This window comes from Elaeis guineensis, chromosome 4 (assembly GCF_000442705.2).
Source record: "Elaeis guineensis isolate ETL-2024a chromosome 4, EG11, whole genome shotgun sequence".
NCBI classification, from domain to species: domain Eukaryota; kingdom Viridiplantae; phylum Streptophyta; class Magnoliopsida; order Arecales; family Arecaceae; genus Elaeis; species Elaeis guineensis.
Genome location: NC_025996.2, coordinates 29,258,973 through 29,278,331, shown reverse-complemented (window position 1 = coordinate 29,278,331; position 19,359 = coordinate 29,258,973). Strand labels below are relative to the sequence as shown.

The window sequence follows — 19,359 nt, the reverse complement described above, 5'->3', positions numbered from 1 at the left end:
ATTGACAACTAATAAATAATTATATGAGGCCATTTTCCAATCTTTCAATTTGATTATATTGTAATCAAGGATGGCGGAACCATCTTAAACCACCTGGTTCGGGGTGTACCGTGTTGTACCGGTGGTGCACCGGTATAGTTCTGCCCCTTAAATCGAGAAACTTGCAAAGGAGTGTGTGTGTGTGTGAGAGAGAGAGAGAGAGAGAGGTGGTGAGCAAGGACTATGGAACACATCTGAGGTAAGGGGGAGGGGCTTTTTAAGCCTTCTCTTTTCTATGCATCGGTAAAGGGGTGAAGCTCCTGTTTCCAAAGGAAACGGGGCCTTCGATTTTCTCACACACACACACACACACACACACACACATATGTATGTATGTATTTTTTGAAATGAAGTTGGCAGCCACTATTGACTTCCTTATTATTTTCTTTTTTTTTTTTTTTTTGAAATTTTTTAAGTGAAGTTAATAGCGTGTGCCGACTTTGCTTAAAAAATAGTGGCCGAAGCCCTGGTTTCCTTTCGAAATGGGGGCTCCAGCCTTGTTCTGATGCATGGACCCCTTCTTTGGCCCTGTTCTGGCAGTCCTCGCTCACTGCCACCCTGTCCTTCCCTCTTTCTTTTTGTCTTTCATTTTCTCTTTCCCCCTGTGTTCGTTCCTCTCTCTCTTTCTCTCTCTGCCACCCTCTCCCGCTCTCACTTCCTCCCTTGCTATCTCACTCTTTGTCGGGTCATGTTGGAATGGCATGGTATTGGTGCATACCATTCCATACCGCTGGCCTACCAGGATGGGTGCCGGTTTCGGTACCGCGGACCTTTATTGTAATGATATTTAGTTCTAAAGGAATATCATGTTCGTCCAAATTCTTCCTTTATTGCACCAAAGCATTTAATTTGATGCAAACTCTTCTCTGTCGGAACAGAATATCTGTCTCGATGGTATTGGTCTTAACTATGCTTCTTTTGGCTTCAGGATCCTGTGTTAGGTGGTTACTGCAGATGGTGTGGAAAAGGTGATGATGTTATAAATTGCAACTCATGTAAGATTCTATTCTGTGCTGCATGTATAGCCAGGAATTTTGGTGAAGAGCGCTTATCAGAAGCTAAAACCTCTGGTTGGCAGTGCTGTTGCTGCTCACCAACTCTGTTGCATGGATTTATTTTAGATTGTGAAAAAGCCATTGGAGGTCTTGTGGTTTTTAGCTCTGATAGTGATAGTGATTCAGAGTTATCCGGTGGTCAAATGGACGTTACAATCAGGTATGGAATCCTCTGGATTGCCCGACATGCTGATGCATCAAGAGGGTTTTAACTGCTTGATCATCTGTATCTTTTATCACCTCAGCATGAAAATTTTGACAACTATCAAAGCATTATCTTATTTGAATATTGAGTAGCTTTGTTGGTCAAGCTTTTGTTCTTCGTTGTCTTAGCAATAGGAAGAGACAAAAAAGGAAGATTCGGAGAATCCTAGATGATGCGGAACTTGGAGAAGAAACCAAGCAAAAAATTGCAATGGAGAAGGTATCTTTTGCTTTTACAAATGGCTTCAGTAAAAATGGTGCTGGCAAATTTCTTTCAATGTGCAATTTATTTGTCGTAGGCTAGGCAAGAACATCTGAAATCAATGCAAGCTCAATCAGCTGGCAAATTATGTCATAAGAGTCCAGCATATGTTAATGGAGATGCAACAGAAGTTGCCATGGGTGTTGCAGATGATGGCTATATAGTGAATGTAGCCAGGGAGGAAGATGAGGAACCAGTGAGGATTCCAAGGAGTATTTCTGCAAAGTTGAAACCCCACCAGGTGACCACTCCACTCTCCTTGTTTCTGTGATGGTCATTTAATCTTTACTCTATGGCATGTGTATATAAAGGTATTGATAAGACATTGCATGGGCTGCTCTCCTAATCCTGTGGAGGATTTCTCCCACTGCAGACAAACAAAACCAAAAAAACAAAGAAAAAATGCACTCTCTCTAGCTAATTCTGCTCAATTTGGTAGGAATCTCCCTAACAGGCCTGTCATTTAGCCCAAACGCTTGAAAAGTTGATATAATTCTAGGCTTGATCTTGGTCTAAGTCCCATGCCCATTCTTTTCTTGAGGTTGATGTGGCTTAGTGGGCCTAGCAAAAGGGTGAAGATGTCGGAACTTGGATGAGATATGTTATAGGAAGGACAATGGTTTTAGATATTTTGTGAGAAACTGAGGGTGAAAAGTTGCAAGTTTGGTGGGGGCCAAAGTTGAGGGTGACAGGATTTGAGACATATTATTTAAGACTATTCCTATGCTTTTTAGCACGTTAAATTTTTAGTTATTTTCGAAATAATTAATCAAAAAACGAGTTTCAAAATTAAGATAATTTTTGAAGTTATTTTGAATTGTGAGTTTTATATGTTGGCCCCATGTATAGAACATATAACATAAAATCATCATGAAGGGGGTGTTTCTTTAGGTTGATTTGAAATTTCTGTTCATGCACTTGGTTGGAATCTGTGCATGCCTGAGTCAGACTGATGTTGAAGCAAAGTTTTGTAGCATGACATATCACTGGTCAAACATGCCACCCTTTTTATAGAAATTAATATTTTATCTTTAAAATTAACTTTCAAGAAAATTTATTTTTTGTGCAAGTTGATAGTCTCAATAAAGTTATTTTGGTGGTATATCGTACATGCCCCTTTTTGACAATGTAAATGAATTATCCTGGGCAAGCACTAATTTTTTTTCGAATTTATTCATAGTTGGATTATGGCTAAGGAGATCGACTCAAAACCCTGAAATTTGTTAATTTTGGTGTTGGTTTCATGTTAATTTGTTAATTAGTGCATTAGTGCAAGATTAGTTAAGATTTATTCTATCGGGGAATTAGTTGTTTGGTTACTGATTAAAGAAGTTTAGGCTGGCAATTATTACCTAGGTAGAATGAATTTCTAGTGCAAAAATTGGTTATCGATTGGCTGATATCTTATGTAAACCCTTGTAGCAACTATACCTTTTCTATCCTCTCATTTCCATGTTCAAATGGTTGAAAGCACTGGAGAATCATCCTTTAACACACTTCAGGAGCGATACTTGGACATGTCTCTCAGTTTAGGAGGGGTTTTGATTTTAATTGAGCTTCTGTATCATCAAGGAAGCCTCAATATAGTACATATATCTTCTATTTGATATGAAGGATGGATTGAAGGAAGGATGAATGAAGGAAGAAGGAAGGATGGATGAAAGAAAGTATGGATGGATGAAAATCCATCCTCTCATATGTTTGGTGAACATGGAAGGATGGATGGAAATGATTCCCTCCTCTGTTTGATATAGGAGGAACGAAGAGAAAGATAGATGATATTTTTATATCATTTTACTAAACTATCCTTTGATAAAAATATTATTATTATCAATTTACAATATTTATTTATACTAAAGAAGTAAACAATTTATAAACTTATAATCTTTATAATCTATAATTATATTGAAAATTATATAAATATTTAATTTAATACATGATGTCATAAATTAATTATTAATAAATTAATTATATAAATAACTAACTAATTTATAATTTAATTTAAATAGTTAATTAATATTATACAAATAGTTAATTAAAAATAGTAAATATAAATAGAAAAATAGATGATAATTTAATTATTTAATTATAATTATGAAAATTATATATTAAAATTAAAACAATAACTAATAAAATTTAATAATATAATTAATAGTATATATAAAAATATATATAAATAATATTAATGAAAAAGTAAAAAAGTATGATATTTTTATTAAAAAAATTAATGAGGTTTAATTTTGTCAATGTTAAAATCCATCCTTCAATGCTCCATCCATCCTTCGTTCATCCTTCCAATTTGGGAGGATGCAAAATGGTGGGCCAGGATGGATGGACAATTCACTTTTTTCATCTATCCTTCCTGTAACTTTTGAACCAAACGGTAGATGGCGGCTATCAATCGTTCTAATCCCATCTATCCATCCTCTCATGACCCCAACCAAACATAGCAATAAAGTGATAAGCACCGGATTTCTTGATGTTTCACACATCATATGCAACTAAATTTATTGTAACAGATCAATAATTTTGAGTATGGTAAGGGTGGCTCTTGGAAAGAACAAACGTAAGGAAACATGTGAAACTTAGTGATTGCATTTTGGCAATCATAAACTTGCAGCTGATGAGTACACAAATATTAATTGGTGCTGCCCACCAGAAAAGTGAAGGAGCATGAAAATTTCATCTTGACAAATGAAAGTCCAAGTCGCACGGCCTTGTACAAGTAAAAGCTACCTCTGAACACTGACATGATGAATGAGTTAAAAATTAATGACTAATGATTGCTTCACTAGATTGCCAAATCTTTGAATTATTGGTAATTCCATTATTTCGGATTTAACCTTGCAATTAAGCATTTTAAAGTCTTTAAATATTATCTGTTTTAGATTCTCTGAACCTATGGTAATTCTTTTGTTAATATATTTGTCATTATTTAAAAAAGAACAAACCAAAACTTTGTTGTGGTTACTCAGGTGTGCAGCACAGCCATCAGACCAGGTATTAGAACAATCTAGGTTCCCTTGTAGTGAGATTAAACTAACTTATCAGTTTAAATCTTGCTCTTGCAACCAGAAAGATTAAAGCTCGTCAATACATGCAAAAATTTATGTATGCAATGAATTAATCATATGGAGGTGATTATTATGACCGTCATGACAAAAATGTGAACTTTGAATTTAGCTCGTCAGACAATTTCTATTATAGGAGGGAAATAAGGGGATAATTCAGATCAAAGGTCCATGAGGTTAAGGTATAGAAAATATAATTCTTGTAATACATCGATGGTCATAAGTGTTTGTCCAATTAATGGTAGTGGAATTCCATAATGAAATGAATCAAGTGATTATTGTTAGCTTGGCAATGAATGGTAGTGCATTTTTGGAAAAAAGTACACAAGAACCCACTGATTCTATGTAGAGACATGTCCCTCATCAATTATCGATAGTAAGATTAGTACTAATTTTTATCTGTTCATAAACAGCTTTCATCCCATTACAATGTGTACTGCAAATCTTTAGTATGTTTTACTAGCATAAGTTTGGTAGATGTTTTAGGGTTGTGAATTGTTTCTTCATTCAAATTTGTACCTTTCGACTATGTCCAACACTCCCACAGTTGTAATTGTGAAAAAAAACTGGACTTCCATAACAGTTAGATGTGAATTAAAATAAGAATTGTATTAGCTCAAGGAGTATAAAGATCAACAGGAACCAGCTCAAATACCAACAAAATGTTTTTTTTTGTGTATGCTTAATGTGGTGAAATTGTTACAAAAGCCTGCATATAATTCACATATTACATGTTGGCCATGTTAAGCGTAAACCAGTGCTAAATTATACTTCAATTGCATCATTTGTGACAAATGATTCTCAAATTGCACCGAGTTATGTGGGATACAGCAGTCAGCTTCTAATGTTTGGCTGTGACTTAAAAAAGAAATCCTTGGAGAGAACAAATATTAGGAAAAATGAAGAGCGAAATGAGAGAGAGAAAAGAAATATGCATGCAAGGACTCAAAATAAAATGATGCAGAGAAAAAAAGAAACAAAGAAAGAAAATAAAATGTGTGATTAGTGTCCAGTCATGATATTTAAGTTATGCTCTTCTGCTTATTAAATATATTGAGTATTTGTCTTAGTTGATTGGACAGCCCATTGATCACAGGCAGACATGGAACTTCTTTGACCAGCAAATATTAGCCTAATACAGAATAAAAAGCCACTAGCAACTTGCCCATTATACATAAAACCAAGTGTACCTAGACCAAAGTGAGAATTGGGGATATTCACCAAAATAGCTGTGTGCATATTAGGCCTAGGCAAAAGTGGCCTGGCTTGGCATGATGCACTTGGATTGGATTTAGGCATGCCTATATAAAGAATTTCAAGCCATAGGGTCACGTTGGGTGGAAATATTTGACCTTGACGGGCATTTTAGCCATATTCTTTTGCATAGAAAGCATTTATTGCCCAGCCCAAGTCAAACCAATTATTAAACCGAATAAGTTAATTATTGTTATCATTTATTGTAAATAGTATATGAGATTTTATTAATTGATTCCCATCTGTAATACCTTAAATCCATAACCAAAGGAGATTGGGAGTGGGATGCTTCTGTCTTCTTCGTTCCCCTTCTCTCTTCTCTTGCCATGCCTTTTGGTTGACCTCCACCACTCCGAGGTCTTCCCTTTCTTGCTATGTCTCGTGGTAGAAGACGACGACGACCACCTCCCTTTCTGGTTCTCCCTCCATTGCCAAGTCCCATGGTGGGCAACCATCACCACTTTAGCAGTCTTCTTGTGGCCCTCCCTCGTCTCTTGATGGACCACAACCTCAAGTCTAATGGTTCTCCCACCCGTATCATCTCTTGGTGGACCACCATCGCCACCATGATGGCCCTCATAGATCCAGTAGTAGATTGCCATAATGTTGAGGCCCAAAGGTATTATGAGCTTAATTTAGACAACCCCTGGTTCAATCTTAGCCTAGCCTAGAACTTGAACTTATCGATATATGCTTATATGGTCAAATTTATATACTTTTATGACATAATCCTGGCCATTCACCAATTTTTTGATGGATGGTCAAGATTAGTACCTAAATTCTTAAGTAATTGAAGGTTTGAAGCAAAACTTTAATTTTCCAAATGAACACCTCCATTCCACCCCTTTGCTCCTCTTCTCCTCTTGGTATCAATGGTTTCCCCTTTTCTATAATTCCCCTCCATGAAGCTAAGTTGCTTTTGGCAGCAGCATCTACCATACGTTTGTCATCACCTGCTACTTCACTAGGTAAACAACCTTTAAGGGCAGCTGTGGTGAACTTGGATCAACTGACATGCTATCCACCTTTTCTAGATCTTAGCCTTCTCAAAGTAACAACTGAAGATAATTTCAGCTTCTTGGGTGTTCTCTTTGTCATTGCAAAGCAAACAACATCAAAAGTTGGTGCCTTCGATTACACTATTTTCTGAGACAGGTAGGGCATATTATGTAAAATGTTTATTTTTTGTTATCTATAGTTGATTAAAAGAAGTTAATATTGTTTATTGTCAAAACAACAGAAATGGAGAAAATAAATTAATACACCAAAAGTAAAGAAGAATGCTCTAAGGAATTGCATGTGATGAATTTGCACTGCAGTATGTGCTATAAAAGTTGTGAAAAACAGAAAACTGAAAAAATATGGTGAATTTAGTGCCTAGTATGCAATCATTGATGATAGTAGTGATCATAGAGTGATTTTAGGTTGCAGGTGCTACTATTGTAAATTATATTTTGCATACAGTCTTTGTTTGTTTTTTGATGTATCACTTGCTACATATGCCTTGTATTTTAGGTTGCAAGTTATGTGATGCTTCATGATATTTATGCATGTTAATGGCTTTAGCACATGCAGTGAACCTTGACTATGGAGCCTAACTGGATACTCCCACCTCTTTTCTTATAAAAACATACATGTAGATGGAGAAATATGGAAGGAACTGAAAGGCAGTGTTTGAAGGCCAAAAAAGGCCATTCCAATAGTTTTTGGGGCGTGGGTAAGCATGCCCATCAATACCTTGTCTTGGCATGATCCTTGATACGCCACATGCCTTATCTACCCGTGGTTGATATTGCTTCAGTTCTCAGTATTTCAAACCTTAGTTTTTTATATTGTAATTGTGTTTTAGTTGTCATATTGCCTTTTGTGCTTCACTTGGTCTTGTGATTTTCTGTTTGTGATGATAATTTTATGCATGTCTGTTGTAGGTTGCAGGAATACGATTCATGTGGGAGAATGTTATACAGTCTGTCAAAAAGGTCAGATCTGGGGATAGAGGTTTTGGGTGCATATTAGCCCATACCATGGGTCTTGGGAAAACTTTTCAGGTTTTTTTTTTAAGCTCGTTTCTTTTTTGCACCTGCAGTCTTGCACTATTTTGTTTTTTTTTTTTTAATATTTGTTTCTTTCCTTTACCTGTAGTTGTAAATCCATTCCTGTTGATGTTGAGAGCGCAGCTAATTATGTTAAATGAACTTTAAATTTAGAATATCATATATATGTTGTCATTGTGTATAATGTGTATTTGCTATTCATCATATTGTCCGGTATTATGTTATGATGCATGCATATGGGTATTTGCAGATACCTTTTTTTCTGTAGTAATCTCATCACCAGCTCTTTTAGTGTTTATAGTTCAGATGCTTACATGATGACTTTTGTGGGCATGCTTTATCAAATCTCACATGCAAACAACATTGGAGCACCTCAACTAGGAGAACCTTGAACCTAGTTGTGTCTCGTGATTAAGAGTAATTAAATCCTTGCACATTCAGATGAATATTGATCTTAGTTATTGTGTTTGAATATGTTAATACTTTTAGGGGTTGTTTGGATATGTGGATTTGTTATCTGCTGAGGGGGCATTGCTGTCTCAGTGAGATGAGAGATAATGGTCAAATCGGTTGCTCTTGCAGTCCAATAATTTTGGAGATAATGTGTTCCACTGGAAAGTTGATTTACCTTGTCCCTTCTTGGATTTAGGGGTTCGGGATCCTGAAATTTCCCTGATCAACAAAGAAACCTCCATCTTCCTGCAAGGCTCTTCCCTCTCTTAATAATAAAAAAGGATATGTATAACCTATGTGGGCACTCAAACTGTCCCTTAATATATCTTATATGCGTGGCAAGTAGCTACCTGAATAAGTTTTTCAATCTTTATTTTCTTTTAATTAGTTTCATGCATCTTTATTTTCTTTTAATTGGTTTCATGTATCTTTTCCTCTTTTTGTTTGATGGTACATTTATTAGGATTTATTCAAACCTAGACCTAAGAAACCATGGGCACATGTTTCACGAACGGGATGGCTAATGTTACCTTCACAAACGATGTGACTTTTGTAGTTTTACTTGATGATATGATGTAGTGGTGCACGTGGGTTTGACTTCAGCAGGTAGGATACATAAAGTTGAGATATACTAGGTGGGTTAATGGTTGGTTATGACTTTGACTTATTATGATTATGATTGTTGTTTGACACTTAGTATGAACATCCAACAATGTAACAGCAAGTGAAGTGGCTGGGAAAGTGGGAAGTACCATTGCTTAAAAGTCTTGTGGGTACATCGTCTTATAAAAGAAAAAAAAAATTCTTAAGGATTGCCTGTTGCTAACTTTCTTGCATTACATTTAGCCAATATTTTATCAAGTGAAGAATATTTCCATGCTAAATGCAGAATGTTAATTTTGAATTACTTATGCTGTCATCGTAATTTCTTTCGCATTGAAATTGCTGTTGTTCTATCTGTCAATCAATCATGATATTCAGACAGATTTTTTAACTGCCATTGCAGGTCATTGCTTTTCTATACGCTGCTATGAGAACTTCTGATTTAGAATTAAAAACTGCACTTATAGTTACACCAGTTAATGTACTTCATAACTGGCGGCAAGAATTTGTGAAATGGAAACCTGAGGAAGGAAAGCCTCTTCGTGTGTACATGTTGGAAGATGTTACCAGGTTTGAATGTTTCTTTTTCTGATAGTAGGTCCTGTTCTGATGAAGCTGTTAGTATATTTGAATTTTTCTATTTTTTTTGGGATTTTATTTGATGATGCTTTGTGTTTGCACCCACTTTGTTTTCTTTGTCTCTTAATAAATGTAAAGAGAACTCTTGAATGACCATCATTCATTCAATAGTCGTCTCTAAATAGTAATAAAAAAAATCTTTTATCATAAAGAGAGTCCAAAATGGAAGAACAACTATTGATCATTGATGGTGGTTGGTGTCTGATCTACTACAATGGTTTCAACATTTTTTATATAAAAATGCTAAAATTATTATCTTATGTTCTCAGCAAAAAGATTCGAGGAAAAAAGTGCAAATTAATTCCAAGAAAAAAAATTGCCCATGCCATGTTGATTGCCTTGTCAGAAACAATTTGAACTACATTCATCTCGCTGCTCTCAGCGATGCAGATATCCACTGATCTAAAATTATGTGGACAATCATATACCTCTAAGTGGGGTCAATTGATCTTAAAATTTAAGCCGTAAATTTAAGTTCACTAGATGATTCATCAAACACTTGCCTCTACTCTTTCGCGCATGCATAATAATCGGACACCCATTTGATGACCATGAATCTCTATGCCCTTTGAGAAACTTCTTGGCTCAACTTCTTGAGCAATGACCCATTGAGTTTGTAGCAATGACCTCAAACATGGATCGAATTGATGTATTGCTTCTAACATTAGACTGAACCTTTAAGGCACATTTTTTTGAAAGATTTCATGCATTTGCTTAATTACTTTTGCGCCTCATTCACTTTTTACTTATCATCTATATTTGCTACGTCTCCTTCCTTTAAAGCTTCCAATTGGTATACAACACTTGTCCACCAATCATTCTATGATAGGCTTTTTGAAACCAAATGAAGACCTAGGTTATGCTTATTCCCTATCTTATATTTCATGTCTTCAACACCCAAGATACCAAACTCTCCTCTTAATTGCCGAAGTTGGTCATCTTTGTCTGTCTCTATTTTTCTTCCTGGCATTAGTGGTTTTGTTTCACTTGGATTTGGTTTGATATGTGCTGGCATGCTTCCATAATTGACTTGTTCTGCTGCCAAGCTACCTGCTCGGCTTGCTTGAGGTTGAAGGCTTTTGGGTGGGCTTGGGCCAAAGGTTTTAAGCTTGGTGGGCTGGGTTGTATCAGGTCTAGAAGATAGCCCATTGGATAGACTCGGTGTCGGGGATTAAAGCTCAACACGGTCGGAATTTTTCTTTTTTTTGCGTCATTTGTTCATGTTTGATGTATTTGTAGACATAATTAATAATTATTGATATGTGGACATAATGGGGTAGTCGGCATTTTATAGGTTGTTGGAAATAAGGTTTTACGTCTCAGTAGAAAGGAGGGTGTCGCGACTGTCCCATCCTATATTGGTAAGAAAATGGGATCGGGACCGGATTGGATTTTCAAAATCCATCCACATAGGGAGAGAAGAAAGAAAGGAAAGATGAAGAAAATAAAAAAGTGAAACTGAAGAAAAAGAAAAATGAAAGAAAGAAGGGAAAAGAGAAGAAAAAGAAAGGTAGAAGAAAAAGGAAAAAAAAGGAAGGGAAGAGGAAACAAAGAAAAAGGAAAGGAAAGAAAAAAAGGTAGAAGAAGAAAGTAAAGAAAGAAAAGAGTTAGGGGAGAGAGACGGAGGATATATACTGGATCGCATGATCGGGACTGCTGTCGGGATAGGATGGGATAGTGGGGCATCCCATTCCATGGGGAAATTGGGGCATCTCCATTCTATGGGATTTAAAATTTTGGTTAGAATTATTTAATCATTCATCTTTGGTATTTCTAATATATTTGTGAGTATTTTTTTAATGCTTCCTCTAAAAAAAAGTAAAAAATGGTCATGAAGATCGAGGCTTGATCCGAAGCTTCGAGCTTGAGTAATGACTGGTGTTGGTTCTGGGAGGCGTATGCCCAAAGGGCGGGCTAGGCTCAGGCCTAAGTAAATTGTGTTGATCTTTATGGAAAGCCTAGTTAGGCCTGACCCACAAAGAGGTCTATTTGTTAATTCCTCAAATAGACTAGATCATTGCACTAGAATATTTTGAATTAATGTTTAAGGAAAGATATGTAGTTTTAATATCTCCATTGAGGAGGCTTTGTTATGTTCATTTAATGGCTTGAAATATTTGTTTTCTTAAAAAAAAAAATCTTGTTTTCATTCTTAACCTTTTTTCATAACTCTTATTTTTTTAATCTGATTTTATTGTTTTTATATTCCAACATATAGGGTTGTTTATCCTTGAAAGGAATGTTGCTTCAAATGCAAGATTTTGCTTTTGAGTTTTGACTGCTTGTTTCTGCATTGGCAAATTGGGGACAAGTTCTAGTGATTGTCAAGTGATGTTTGAGCAGCATTTTAGTGGGGATTTCTAGGTAACACACTTTTAAGTTTTTGTTGATTGATTTCGAGTTGGATACCCAGTAATCTTTTACTACAAGATTAGTTTTGCTTTTTTTTTTTTTTTTTTTTTTTATGATAGGGCTTCTAAAGTTCTTTTTAAGCTTTCGGGTGGGGCTAGTGGGGGTGGTTATTCCTAAGAAGCTGGGAAGTGCTTCTTTAAATATGTATTCGTATGTGAAGTGCTTTGTGGATCAGAGTTTTCATTGCAACAGGTTAGATCACAAATTTTACAATTTTAATGACATATTTCTTGATGCAAATGTTTGCGCGGTTAATTTGAAGCAGGCATCCAATGCAAACAAATATTATGCCTTTACCCTCCTGGTATCAAGAAGCAGATTGATTGTTGAGTGCATGATTGCCCATATTTTACTCTTTAGTGCATGCTTTTGTAGTTAGTGGTTAATCTTCAATCGATGCATATTATTATCTTAATTTGCAGATCTTTTCAGTTTCTCACATTTTCCATGTTGACATTTTCTTTCTTCTTTTTTCTTTTAAAATACTAAACTCAGGGAGAAAAGAGCATATTTGCTTTCAAAATGGAGAATCAAAGGTGGAGTTCTTCTAATAGGCTATGCTGCTTTCCGAAACTTGTCACTTGGAAAGCATGTGAAGGATCGGCATGCGGCCAGTGAAATTTGCAATGCCTTGCATGTGAGTTGTCAAACTTCTATAGTTGTTTCTTTTATGCTCTAATGGGTTCCTTCCATTATTTTCATTATTATATGTCTTGATAGTTAATGTGGCTCTGAACCAGTAAGCCGGATAACTACAAGTTGAAACTCTAACCCTAAGTCGTGCTAAATCAGGATTTTTAGTGTTGGTTTTAGCTAATGGTCCTCCAAGAGAACAAACTATTCACTTCCTCACAAATGTGTTCCATTTAAATTATTGGTCCGATTGGTGGCAAATTATTTTACATAAAGAACTGTTCAATGGATTACCATACCAGTTTCATAGAAAAGATCATCTCAGCTCCAGTTTTCAGAGGCATTATTGTTTAGATGTACCATAACGGATTACCTGTTCTTAAAGGTAAAGTGTTGAGTCAAAAGATAGTGGCAGTTTTCGTACTTTTCAAACTGATTTGCAATATCTCATTGCCAAGTACTCATGAATCATATTCATAGCCTATGATTCAAAGTTTCAAGATGGTGCTATGATGAGAATCGGGAATTCTGCACTTATTTTAGGCGAAGACGTCTTAATTTATGAATTGTGGGTCTTTGAATAATTGAGAGATATGATAATCACTTTTATTAGGATGTGATTTTATTTTTATTTTATTTGAGAGAGTTTATTTTGTTTCTTTATTGGGAGATATGACTTCCACTTTTATTAGAATGTGATTTTATTTCCATCTTATTTGAGAAATTTTATCTTGTTTTCATTTTGAGAGATATGACTTCCAATTTTATTAGGATGTGATTTCATTTCCATCTTATTTGAGAAATTTTATCTTGTTTTTATTTTGAGAGATATGATTTCCACTTTCATTAGGATGTGATTTTGTTTCCATTTTTTTTTTATCTAATTAAAGACTCCTATTGTATTGAAGGGGTAGCTTGGAATGACACGTTGAACATCCTAAAGTGTGCTGTTTTTCGTTCTCTTGATTTCCTTGTTTTCCTTTTCTGTTTGCTTTCTTGAGTTTTTTTGGTGCTGCATCATGCTACCAATTTGCATGGAAACATGTGTAATTTCAGCATTCAGTACATTTTTAGTCCTGAACATTTATTCATAAACCAAATTGATTGTTTGTGCTACATAAGATGCATAGTAGCTTTGACAACTTGCAACTGCTATCTGATTTGATCCATTTTGATATTTTCCTGCAGTTGCACTCTAAAGCAGCTAAAATTGATTCAAAAGCACCAAACATTAGCAGACACATTAAATAGTTGTAGAAATTGCAAACTTCTATTTTTCCTTGACATGTAAACACAAAAGTGCAAGCATTCAGGGTGGTGTCCCTGTTTCCAATGGTGACCATTGAGTTACGATGGATGGTTCAGAACTTTGTCAATTAGAGATCTATTCAAATTGTTAAATCATTTAAATTGCAAATAAATTAAATTACATTCGACTTCAACTGCATCAGTCAACAAGTTCAGAAAGATATTAGGTTAGTAATTAATGCTGGAAAAATCTCTTCCGATAGTATTTTCTTGTCTATTATTCCCATTATGTTTTCTAGCATTCCTTATCTAAAGAGTTTCACAATTTGTGATGGTCCTGATTCTATATTCAGTATGGACCTGATATACTTGTATGTGATGAGGCCCATATGATCAAGAATACAAGAGCTGATATCACCCAGGCTTTGAAACAAGTGAAGACACAAAGGAGAATAGCATTAACTGGGTCACCCCTGCAGAACAATTTGATGGAGTATTATTGTGTAAGAAGCTTCTTGTTTTGTCTTCTTTGTTGTTCTTTTTACTTTCATATGTGCGAAATAATAGGCAAAACCACATTTTTTTATGTGTTGTCCTAGTCATGACTTGTTTCATTGCAGATGGTTGATTTTGTAAGGGAAGGATATCTGGGAAGTAGTCATGAATTTCGAAACCGGTAAAATGTTCATTATCTCTTGCTGCATTCAATCTCAATATATTCGATATTCATCAGCAGATGCCTGCTTTCGACCTCTAATCACCATTGGCATGCAGGTTCCAAAACCCCATAGAAAATGGGCAGCACACAAATTCCACTTTGAATGATGTAAAGATTATGAACCAAAGGTCACATATTTTATATGAACAGCTTAAAGGATTTGTCCAGAGGATGGACATGAATGTGGTTAAGAAGGACCTCCCTCCCAAAACTGTTTTTGTCATCACTGTAAAGCTTTCTCCATTGCAGAGGAAGTTGTACAAAAAATTTTTAGATGTGCATGGATTTACAAGTGACAAAGTTTCTTCTGAAAAAACAATTAGGCGGAGTTGCTTCTTTGCTGGTTATCAGGCACTGGCTCAGGTATAATCGTAGCTAAGGACCGTATTGTTAGAGAATGCCTGGAGTTTGATCAACTTGTCTGTTAAACTACATTGTCGCTGACCATGTATGGAATGCATGCTCTGATGTGTAGATATGGAACCATCCTGGTCTCTTGCAAATGGCCAAAGAACATAGAGATTCCTTAAGACGAGAAGATGCTGTTGAGAACTTTCTTGTGGATGACAGCTCTAGTGATGATAACATGGAAACTGACTTAACAAATGGAGGTATTATGCTGCTTTTAATGTGTCATAAGTACCTGTCTTTCCCTTTCCAGTTTGCAAATTATCGTGTGAAATGTTCCATCATTGGCATAATTTTTGTTTGCATCTTTTTAGTTTTACTTTTTTGATTTTGAATGTTTGGTTCTTTGGTTGACTTGGTGACATTATGTCAGATTGGCTTTCTGCTTATTTGGCATTTCCACAACCAAATTTTAATTCAAAAGAGGTGCGTAAGATAGTTATGAACAAAAATAACTTGCATAAAAGTATCAAATATAAGTATAGTAACCAATTTTTAGTTGGAAAAGTTACAGAAGATATTTATGAGCAAAACTCACTCTAGTAAAAATATCAAATATGAATTTAGTGGGATAGAGTAAGTTATAACTTGTATTACACAAGATACACAGGGAAAAGTGGTGGGTCCTTGGAAAAATAGTTAAAATTTGTTGGCGGGTATTCCATGTTTTAATATATTTAACTTCTAGTGGGTTTCCCCTGTTAGTATAAAAGAACATTTTTTGAGGCATATTCACAGTATTTCAAAACTACGGGATGAAGATGATGAACTGATGATAATATGATACAGTTCAGTTCTATGATATGATAATTATAGTCTTGTAACTTTGCAGTTTCCTTTAGCCTTTAGGACATGTGGGGATGTCTGTATTGGTATATACATGGATTGCTCGCTGAGCTTGAGCTGGAACACAAACTTGGCTTGCATTAGCTTTGAGCCAGACTTGTATCTAGGTATGCCGAGCTTCGCTTTATTTTTGCAAGCAGATTTGTTCAAGCTGTGGAAACTGTTTGAGCTGGGCCTGTTTTCTTGCTGAGTCATTGTCAAGCCAGTCTTGAGCTGCATGTCCGCAGATTGGATTGTTTGCAGCCGTTTTTGTAGGAATGAATTATTCAAGATCAGGAAGCTTTGTGTACCAGAAAATCTGCCTAGCTGCTATTTTTTTTGTTCTCTTTCATGCTCCCTTTACCTAAACTTCAACTTTACGTGGGGTTTATCAAGCAGATAACTACTGCAGGTGTTCAAAGAGACCCTTAAATTCCACAACATTAGTTATATCAGGAAAATTAGCCCCTTGAAATTACCATGAAATTATCATCACAATACTGACAGACCAGCAAAACCCCAGTTGGGTATCAGCAGTCGCGCTATTGTTTTTTTATGCATTATGGAACCAATCTTCCAGCACTATTTCCAGAATTTGGTCCATTATCTCTATCTCACAACATATGGCCTCGATGCCATTCGTTGGATATGCACCACAAGCATTGGAATAAATACAGAAACCAAACATAGATCTGCAGAAAGATTTAGACATCAGAATAAGATAACCTAGCCTCGTTAAGGGTCAAGTAAACTGTCTCGTTGTAGTGTAACCTATTTCAGGAAAAACTACATTAAGCCTATAAAAATTTGAATGGCTAGGAGAAAAGGACATTTTGGACATAGTTTCAACTATGCTTTCCATGTCAAGCTGAAGCTAGTGGTCATTTATGTACTGCAGAGGAACAGGTTGTTGAAGTTATATATGCAAGACATGTTCAACATCAAATGTTTGCGAAACCTCTTTGATGTGATGGAATTTTTGAAGTTGGGTGCTGCAAGATGCAACATAGATTAGATGTCAATGATGCAACTGTTTCACTGACCTTCATGTATCATGACAAAACAAAATGAATACTTGGCTTTAGACTAATGCCATGTAACAATAAAGTGGCTTTTAACAATGTTTCCATGGCATAACAATAGCTCCAGAATAATAGGGGCTATAAAATCATTATAAAAAAATTGTTCTGTGTTGTTTTATTCTGTTTATACATTCCATGCCAACTGAGGTAAGTTGATTGGAGCAGCATTTGTATAGCCATATTTTCTGGTGGGAGCCTTTTTTGAATGCTTATATATCTTTCAACAAAACAGGTGACATATAAATGCATAATTTATTGACTATCAAACATAGAATGTGATTTCCGTGGCTTGATATTTCCTTATGAAAATTTTAGTTTTGCCAATTCACTGATTTAAGTGGATAAAAAAAAGTTGGTTTAGTTTATATTATTAGCATGGTAGAAAGGAAGGTCTCATGGAACATGAAATTAGGTATTCTCTAAAGATGATTAATGTGAAAAGAGAAGAATACTACAAACTACTGGATTAGGCAGGACTTGCTGGGCCATGCTAAAGAAGCTTGATATGAGAAAGTCATGTCATGAAGACATTGTTGGCATGCTCCATGTTGTCTCCCATACCCCAAACTAGGTATTTGTCAAGAATATGTTCCATAATTGAGAATTTGAAGTCTTATGTATATGTTCTTATATTATATGCTATGTTGCTAAGACTTGTGTAACATTTCTTTTATGATGTCACATTGTAGGCACCTAGGTGTCAGCCTAGATGCCTAGTGTCATGGTCCCACATTGTCTAATAAAAAGGGTGCAACATGGGTTTATTAGCCTGAGCCTGTACTCCTCCCAATAGCTTAAGATTTTGGGCTATGAGTCCATGACAAGTGGTATCAAAGTTTGTCCCATTGTGCATCACGGTCTTTATTAGTCATGCATGCCCCTCACTAGGGGATACCAGGGTCGGGGAGTACTTGGTAGGGTTGAGCAGGACCAAGGCCATAGGTGGGCCTCCCTCTCTCGAGTAGGAGCCAACCATGACAAGAGTGCCACGAGATGTGCTGATGGAGATTGTCATAGTCCCACATTGACTAATAAAAGGTGCACTACATGGGTTTGTTAGCCTGGGCTAGTCGTCCTAACAGCTTGAGCTTTTAGGCTGAGTTTGTGACATTAGGCAATCTTTTAGTTGAGATTTATAAAGGCAACAGAAGTCTTGGCAGCAAGCTGCCAAAGTGCGTAGGAGGACATATGAGCTTGTAAGCTCTTTTTGATAGTTTAATGAAACTGATTTTTCTGCACTTCTTCCGTATTGTTGTCATTAGTACTAAGATGTGACACTGCCAAGTGAGATGAGGATACATTCCATTTTTATGACGTTGAAATGAGCACTTAATAGGCCTTTATTCATAATTTCTGCTATTAATATTTTTGCCATGTTGTTTGGACTTTTTTCTAATTTTTCTTATTGTTTTAGTATTTTTATATGTGAAGTGTTCTTTTATTGTAACAAGAGACCAAAATGCAAAAATGTTTATTGGTATGTGCAGAGAAGCAGAGGATGAAAAATGGTTCCTTGCATAAGAAAAGTGATACAATTTTTTGTCATGAGGTATGCAGAATTATGTTGTATTTTTTTTTATCCTTTTAGTTTTATTTTTTGGTTACATCAGTAGTTCTGGCTATTGTTTGGTTGAAATAAAAGAAAATGATAACTAATGATAAACAACCGAAGGATCAAAGTAGATATCGTTTTGGATTATATTATACCATTTTGGACCTCCAAGTATATCATTCCAATCAATGTCATTGGATCTGAACAAATGGATCACTCTGTTGAAGCATTAACCGTTAATATGTTTAAAAAGACAGAGAAATTATAAGGTAAAATGAGAATGTTTGGAAAATATGAGGAATCTTTACTAAATACTCTCTCCCCTCCCTCGGAAAAATGTTCTCTTTTTAAACACACCTCTTTATATTCTTCTGGCTAGTGGCTTAAGAAGAAGAATGGAAATGCAACCAAAATGAGTATTTTAACAAAATCTGCTCTAAAGAATTGAGATTACGGTCATCCAAGGTGGTACAGCACTAGCAGAACCATAGAAAAATCAGAACTTAGAGATCAGTGATAGATAAAAGATGGTGGTTGACTGGGTAAAGGAAATGATATGTGTCTGGACAGAATATGTGGTGGAGGGAAGAGAAGGGCTGACCTGATGAAGGGAAGACAGCCTCAGGTTAGCTGGGGGCTGTCTTCCTTGGCAGCTCACCTTTGTCCACTTGTCTGTGTTTGGACTGAGGCTTCACAATGAGAAGAGGCTTGGTAGTTTTTTCGGAAGATTAATCCCATTAAATGATCATAATGCCCTCTGGGTCTTTAAAGAAAATCGATTAAAGAAGGGCATTTTGGTCTTTTGCCATTGGTATTCTATCTGGCCTACTGATTAAAAGTTAAAACA

General features: G+C 35.7%; 1 protein-coding gene across 1 annotated transcript in view; it reads left to right on the top strand.

The window, feature by feature from the left end:
• Window positions 1–19,359, top strand: part of LOC105043153 (protein CHROMATIN REMODELING 20) — a 46,850-nt gene that overhangs the window by 20,725 nt on the left and 6,766 nt on the right. The window contains exons 11-21 of the mRNA XM_010920586.4: window positions 968–1,254; window positions 1,428–1,518; window positions 1,598–1,801; window positions 7,814–7,933; window positions 9,399–9,565; window positions 12,542–12,683; window positions 14,281–14,430; window positions 14,548–14,603; window positions 14,702–15,008; window positions 15,121–15,256; window positions 18,448–18,509. Coding sequence (XP_010918888.2) covers window positions 968–1,254; window positions 1,428–1,518; window positions 1,598–1,801; window positions 7,814–7,933; window positions 9,399–9,565; window positions 12,542–12,683; window positions 14,281–14,430; window positions 14,548–14,603; window positions 14,702–15,008; window positions 15,121–15,256; window positions 18,448–18,509 — 1,722 coding nt within the window. The remainder of the gene's footprint in view (window positions 1–967; window positions 1,255–1,427; window positions 1,519–1,597; window positions 1,802–7,813; window positions 7,934–9,398; window positions 9,566–12,541; window positions 12,684–14,280; window positions 14,431–14,547; window positions 14,604–14,701; window positions 15,009–15,120; window positions 15,257–18,447; window positions 18,510–19,359) is intronic.